At 41.1% G+C, this 7,545-nt stretch overlaps 1 protein-coding gene across 1 annotated transcript in view; it reads right to left on the bottom strand.

Annotated features, from left to right (window-relative positions):
• Nucleotides 1–479: 479 nt before the first annotated feature.
• LOC118413251 (Fanconi anemia group I protein-like) overlaps nucleotides 480–7,545 on the bottom strand; it is a 52,943-nt gene continuing 45,877 nt past the window's right edge. Inside the window, exons 23-35 of the mRNA XM_035816494.1 lie at nucleotides 6,956–7,117; nucleotides 6,250–6,429; nucleotides 5,871–5,934; nucleotides 5,300–5,402; nucleotides 4,817–4,908; nucleotides 4,365–4,533; nucleotides 3,910–4,037; nucleotides 3,275–3,440; nucleotides 2,635–2,819; nucleotides 2,100–2,216; nucleotides 1,862–1,963; nucleotides 1,318–1,521; nucleotides 480–997 (exon numbers count right to left, since the gene is read on the bottom strand). Coding sequence (XP_035672387.1) covers nucleotides 845–997; nucleotides 1,318–1,521; nucleotides 1,862–1,963; nucleotides 2,100–2,216; nucleotides 2,635–2,819; nucleotides 3,275–3,440; nucleotides 3,910–4,037; nucleotides 4,365–4,533; nucleotides 4,817–4,908; nucleotides 5,300–5,402; nucleotides 5,871–5,934; nucleotides 6,250–6,429; nucleotides 6,956–7,117 — 1,825 coding nt within the window. The 3' untranslated portion in view covers nucleotides 480–844. The remainder of the gene's footprint in view (nucleotides 998–1,317; nucleotides 1,522–1,861; nucleotides 1,964–2,099; nucleotides 2,217–2,634; nucleotides 2,820–3,274; nucleotides 3,441–3,909; nucleotides 4,038–4,364; nucleotides 4,534–4,816; nucleotides 4,909–5,299; nucleotides 5,403–5,870; nucleotides 5,935–6,249; nucleotides 6,430–6,955; nucleotides 7,118–7,545) is intronic.

Genomic DNA, 7,545 nt, shown 5'->3' with positions numbered 1-7,545 from the left:
GCCGTTGGGACCGTGCGTAGGAGGATGGACTATACTGCAAAATAGATTAAGCAAATATATGTCTATTGCATAAAGAAATGTCTGAAAACATATATTAATGTCACTAGCATCAATTCCAATGTCAACAGAAAATGTGAAAGAAAAAAAAAAGAAGAATCTATTGTTCAGAATACCATATTCTGTGTATTCAGTCATTTGTTCATATAAAGGCAGTAGGAAAAGTTGGACTAGCTACATGTAAGGTTGGCTGGTTTTGGTACATCAAAGCATGTGTGGTAAATAAAATTGAGAAAGTGGACAAGTGAGTTCAAGATAGAACAAACGTGTCAATCAAAATAATAAATGGTATGTCATGACTGGTAAAGGGGAAAGTTATCTGATCCTTATGGAAGGGACCTAAAAATATGTTATCAAAACAAGAGTTTTTAAAACTATTACTCATCATATAGGAGTACCAGTAAAGTGATATTGACAAAACATAGTGACGTATACTTTTTATTAATGATGTCATGTCAGATATCAAATACAAAAATGTAATAAAAACACCAGTTCATCATGTGTGCCAAAGTTAATGATAAGAAATATCCGCATAAAAGACTGTAATACCATATCCTGTTTTTTACATTAGAGTGTGTTATAGAAGTAAAGTTTGGATACATCATATATCAGATTCTGAACAAAGTGACATAACAAATAAAACAGAGCTGAAATAAGCTGGTTCGCCATACCGGCCAACTGTAAAACTGGTCTTGGAGTACTTAATATCAAGGCACACTTTAGTATATATATATATGACACATTGCCGAGTTCCTTTGACATACAGTAATTGTTTCTGTTGTTTATATCACTCATTGCTTTCTGCCAGTCCTTTCTTTGCCCTGCCCCCCTTCCCTTTGGACAGTTTCCCTGCTGCAGTTTTCGCCTTCTTTGCCGGAGGGCCCTGGTTCTCCTGTTCTTCAGCTTCACCATCACTGTTATGATCCGACCCCTCCTTCTCCTGAGGTGAACAATAAAATGATGAGGAACTTGATAGCTCAGCAAATGCAGAGGATACAATGATACAATGAAGGCAGCAAGACTGATTTAAAATTACTGATGCATGTATACTAGTACTTACACAAATTTGCACCATCTAAGTAGTTTTCATCACTAACAATCATTATTAATTTTAATATTGAGGTTGTTTTTCAAAGTGAGTTTTGCCTGACACAAATAAACTACATTACAAACGTGCCATACATTTGTTTGTTTGCCATTTCCTTTAAGCATAACCTTAATATCAAGTTTCCAATGCCAGTCAAAATTGTATGTTCTGACCTCCTCTGAGCTAGATTCCTCCTCCCCTTGTAGCGCCATCTGCACAGCCGCTGTATTGATGCGGAAATCCCTGGATGTGCTCATCTTCATGTGCTCCATCAGGTTGACCTTTGACTTCTTGGTGAGCTGGATGAGGTAGCGCTCGTACTGCTCGATGGCAAAGACGAGGACAGGGATGGATTTGGTTTCACGCAGCACCTGGGCCTGAGAGAGCATGAAGTGATATTTTAAAATTAATGTTTTAATGTGTATCACAGGGATACATGTAACTCTGCCTTACCTCTGGCAAAGAGAATTATTGTCTACAGTGCTGACTGGTTACTGATAGTTGGTACTGGTAGTTAACAAGGTTTCAAAAAGCTTAGAAGCAGGACAGACAGTATAGTACTAGTACATATCAGCTTTATCTTTTAACAGTCACCTGTAAGGATAAAAATGGGCTTTCAGTACAAATGTTTTATTTGCTGCTTCTTTGCAGCACAGTCATTGGTCTGGAAATGCTAATAAGTTTCTGGAGGACATGTGGTCTGGTTAGCACATGTACCTTCCTGGCTTGTCCTACAGCATCTGATGATGTCTTGTCCTTCTTCTTCCCTCCTTTCCCCTTATGTTGGTCACGCTGGGCCAGCTTTTCATTCTGGGCAGCCTGTAATGTCAGAGAACATGAAGTGAGGTACTGGCCATTAGACATACTATTGGTATTGGCACTACATAAAATGTACTTGCTGTGGCCTTATAAAGAATAAGCAAGCTTTGACAGTCAGTATCTGAGAGGCACTTACCTGTATGTATGTGATGAGAGCATAGGCTTGCTGGGACAGGTGTGTTCCCGACAACTTCACCAGCTTCTCAAACCTGGGGGACAGGTGGCCCACTTTCTGGGTGTACATGGCCAGGTACTACATGGGACACAAAAGGGCAAGTTTTTAAAGAATCATGATATTGAACCACACTAGACATGGCTGTTTCTTTATAATTCTTTATACTGTACAGGGCATCTGTCACCTCTGTCATAAGCAGTGTCAGAGAAGCTAATAAAACATGTTCCTTAAATCTATTTGAGATAACTGGTTTGAGATCAATTGTCTTTTCAATTTTCACTGTCAATAGCATTATCAGACTGGTAAATCATGGAAAAATGAGATTCTTGAATCACATGAGCATCTATTGGACAGGCTTTTATCTTTTTTTCTGTGAGAAACTCCTTGGTCAAATGGTATTAATTATACAAAGAGATTGTAAATTCTTTGCACAATACTATAGTAACACATACATGTTAAAGCATTACTACCAAGAGCATACTTTCCAGTGACTTACATATTTGGCCAGTAGTGTGAGGTTATTGTACAGCTTGACGAGAGACTTGAGCAGAGCTTCCACGCTGGCTCCCATGGGGATGGCAGCCTGCACCAGCTCGTGGTACACTGTCACCAGCGTGCCCAGCCTCACACACACAGACTTCTCATGCCCCTCTCTCTGGGTCGGGCCTTGGGAAGGGGCATCTGTCAGGTGGAGAACAGACATTGGTACTAGAATCTTATTATGCTTCAGAGCAGTTTCTAGTTAAGTCTTGTGCTTCAGTATATGAAAGGAATCAATGAGTATCATGAAACATGTAAGTAACTATTAAATACTAAAATGTCCTACAGCAAAATGAACCTTTTGGGGGGCAAAGTGAACCCCATCGGGTGGTTAGTCTTGACACCCCTTTATTAGTCATACTTCCTCTGATGACAGAATGCAAAAGTCAACCAACCTTAAGGTCATTTGGTCCTACATATATCATCAATACTACATCTACTATTATTAAAAACATATCACATATATCATCAATACTTTATCTACTATTAGTAAAGAACATATCACATATATCATTGATACTACATCTACTATTAGTAAAGAACATATGACATATATCATCAATACTACATCTACTATAGATAAGAACATATTGTACCCTCAGCTGCAGCACTGCCCCCTGACAGTTCAGCCTTCATCTTCCCGATGACCCAGTCCACCTCCTCCAGCACCCTGTCCACCTGACCCACCACCAGCGCCATGACGGGGGTCGCCGTGCGAGGGTTCACCACCGCAAACTGGGTCTGGTCCTCAACATCCACATCCTGGGGAGGGAGTAGTTAAGGCAATAATTGAACAGGTGTACAAATGTAGAAGATACTTAAATGTAAGTTCATCTGTGACAGTAGTTAACATTATGTTACAATTCTAAAGTGCACACGTCATACATCCAGACCGTAATGGCAGATGTTACTTTGTATTCTAAACATGAATTGTTATCTCTACAAGTTGCAGGGCCTCTTTACCTTAATGCCGGTGGTAAATAGATATCCAAGTGTCTAAAGTTGTTTGATGCATCGTAACCACCCACAGATGCTTGCTTAGCATTGTGTCATGCTAAAGGGCAATTATAGCACTTACGATCTGATGCTATTTGTGCAATTGGCTATCCAGTGTTACACAGCCGCTCAGTGTCAAGGGCTGATCAAGGCCCTCCCTGAGATCTTGTAGTTGTACAGCTCTAAACCAGGATATTGATGAGACCCTTATCTAGTTGTGTTGCGGGTTCCTTACCTGGTCGATGTCCCCCATCTGACTGTGCACGTCCTGTGCCAGGTCCCGCAGAACTGTCAGGCTGGTGGAGGTCTGTGCTGTCAGGCTGAACAGCAGGGACAGCAGGGCCTTGGTCATGGCGCTGTCATCTGGGGAGGATCAAACAGGATTATCTCTCAACAACACACATTAGTTCAATTTCTCAAAAAGCTACTTGTATGATAAAGAACTAGTTATTTCTGTACTAAGTATGGACAAATGTCTAATACATACACGTAAATACAGCCAGAAATCAAAAATAGTTTCCTTTTAATAGAACCCACACATTACGGAAGAAGAGGGTCTTATGGTCTTGCACTAACTTTGCCGAAAAAAATTACTCATTAATTTATACACGTAAATAATAAAAAAAGTATAGAAGATGTCATTTTACGAATTCCATGTATTGGAACAAAAACTCTTTGTTTTAAACCTACCAACATTCTGCTCAGTACACAGGCGGTTGACCCAAGCATGCAGCTGTACCAGGTGGTCGCTGCCAGGTGAGAGATGGCAGGACAGCAGGGAGATGACATTCACCAGCTGCACCGCATCACGTGGGCTGACGTCATCGTCTGACGATGTCACCATATTCACCACCATGCGCTGGGAAAGACAGACAGAATCATGATCTGGCCTGCCTTGTGTACATGTACAATGTAACAGCTACTGTGCTTAAATAATATATTAGTTTCTACAGTACCTATCAGCTGCTGCTGAGGTTTATAATCCCACATCCATATCTCCACATTTCCATCGCACTATAATATATATCTACTCCCTGCTTGCAGTGCTTGGTTTTTTTAAACAGCTCTAACAGTATGGGATTGGTCAGAAGCCAGGTAAAATATTATTTGCAAGTGGATACAACAGAAAACTCCATCCCTACCTGGAACCTCTTGATGTGGAAGTTGACTCTCTCCTGGTCATCCATATTGGTGCCTGCCTCCTCCTCCTCATCAGCATCATCACCTCCTGGTTCTGTAACACAAAACACTTGTGAATGAACCTTCAGCCTCCTAACATAGGCATGGTGCAACAAATAGCTACTGGGTTTGGCAGCAGGTCTCATTCTGAGAGATATTTTTGGTATATCAAGAGTAATTTATGTTGGAGTCCTTATATTTCACTGCCAATAAATCTGCAAAAAAATTTTAATGTAGTATGAAACAATGAATGAGCTGTCTTCTATGTGGAAATTTTCCTTTCCCAGAATAGCACAATTCAAGAATTACAGCCAACTACTATATATGGGTGGGTGCATCAGTGCTTCATATTGAAACTGGTAGAAATTGCTAATGTACCATGTTTTATGTGAGTTCATACGTAGAGTGATGTCTGTAAGAGACAGGTGTACTATACACATACAGACCTATCTGTGTAAGGAAGGCTGCCACCTGGTCAGGATACCTGCTGCAGATGATGTTCACAATAGTGCAGAAACCCTCCAGACACATGGCACTGACTGCCTTACCCTGTTGATGGGGAACACAACAACTTTGAATATTTTGCCTTCTAAGACCTGCTTTCCTAACCACTCTTGTTGCAAGGATTGAAGAACCAAAAGTGCCAGGTCATAACAGACAACATGGTATTTCAGAGCTCCAAACCAAACATCATACATACTAAAACAACTTCATGCTCAAATCAAAACAAACTTTAAGACTTGTCCTAGTCTCCTATACCCCGGTAGTACCGTTTAAGCCCATCACACATGGCCTCCTGACCTTCTCCAGACCATGGTTAGGAGTTAGTCTTGAGCAAGGTCATCTGTGTTACATGTAGGTACTTGGCCAGGTTGCCTACTGCATGGTAATGAACCTTCTCCCAGCTAAAGTAGTCTTTCGTATTCTAAATTTGTGTGGGCTACAGGTTTAAGGCAGCAGGAATGAGGTTGAAAGTCATTTGCACCATCCGACTTTGAACAGTGACAGGGGCCTTACCTTACTCCTCCTTCCACTCTCCCCATGTGCCTGCAGGTCGCTGGTGAACTTCCGTAGGAGAACTCTGTATGAACATCATCTTGTTAAGAAAGTTGACTAAAATATGCTACTTTCCTTTCAAGATTTTCCTGTCTATGAACAGCTTAGAAATTTCGGAGATGTAGCAGATTATAAAATGAACTGTAAGAGTCTTGCCAGGATCTGTTCATTAAGCAAGATAACATTTACATGTACAGTAAGTCTGAACTTCACAAAAGAGCTGCTATTTTCAGAAGGAAAGGGAACAAATCTGAGGATCATTTAAGGCACATTTCCTTATCATAAAGTAGCAAAAGAGATTTGAGCACCAAACACCATTGTGAGACCAAATTGAGCGTACCTTGCCATGTTGCAGCAGTACTTGTAGAGTTTGTCCTTGTTACTCCCCTCGCTGCCGTCCGTGTGCCCCTTGTCGGAGACTTGCTGAATCTTCTGCTGAGCCACGCTGACGATGAAGCGCACCAAGTCCGTGTTCTCCCGCAGTACAGACAACCCTTCCTGGTGTTGGGGTACGTCGTCACTGCATCCAAGACACAAGACATAAACCAAAATGTACTTTTTTTGGTAAGTATTTTTAGATTAATACTAGAAAAAGTTTTCCCTACATATTGGCACTGGTGCAGCAACATTCAAAATGATCTGCACCAGACAAACTGAATTATCTGCACTTACTTGTTTCTTTAATCACTGACAATTCTTCTGAAAACAACATATAAAATAGTAGACTGGTTTCACCATGGGCTGATGCAGGTTACATGTAGGTATACGGCTTGCTCTCATTGAAACGTTCCAAATGCTGTCGCCAGCCTTTATGACTTGATGTGGAGCCAATTACAGTCCCATTAATAGGGACAGAAAGTGATCAATGGAAACATATAATGTTAATCAAATTAAACCTTACTTGCATAATTGATAAAACTACAATTAAACAAGACATACAAGAAACTATGACTATGAATGCTTCACAGAGGGGTGAGATCTTCAAACATTATGATGTATATATGCCTTACTTCTCTCTGCAACATTAAAATATTAATCAATCTCACCTGAAGAGTCCTTGGAGAATTCTTGCTGTACACCTGATGGTGAGAAGACTGCGAGCGACCTTGGCCCCTCCTGACTTGCCCTTGGCCGTCTTCTCCTTCATAGTTTCTGCAAGCTTGTTGTAGTTCAGGAACAGCTGAAGGAGCTGCTCACACGACTCCTTGCTGAAAAGAAAAGGGCAGACTCAAAACATTATGATTATCACACATTCAGAACAGTATATCTTGAAACATTCGGTGGCTTTATTTACATGGCTTTGCTGTGCCTATCCACTGCAGAATTATGACACCATGAGTATGTGTTTTTTGTGTGTAATTAAGATAAGTTAAAGTTGCCCGTACATCAGTAACAGATGCGTAGGGGTGGCGCCCATCTCCATTTCTGTAGCCCTTGGGCCACACATGTGCAAGCCACTACAGCATGGGGGCTGGTCCGCTGGTAGTGATGTGTGATTAACTTCCATACTCTTCCTCATTAGTGCTGAGTGCTAAGCAGAGAAAGCAGCATGTACCATTTTTAAAGTCTTTGGTATGACTCGGCCGGGGATCGAACTCACGACCTACCGAATGCAAGGCGAACACTCTAACCACTA

This window comes from Branchiostoma floridae, chromosome 4 (assembly GCF_000003815.2).
Source record: "Branchiostoma floridae strain S238N-H82 chromosome 4, Bfl_VNyyK, whole genome shotgun sequence".
NCBI classification, from domain to species: domain Eukaryota; kingdom Metazoa; phylum Chordata; class Leptocardii; order Amphioxiformes; family Branchiostomatidae; genus Branchiostoma; species Branchiostoma floridae.
Note: the sequence above shows the minus strand (reverse complement) of the source record. Positions and strands in the feature narration are given on the sequence as shown.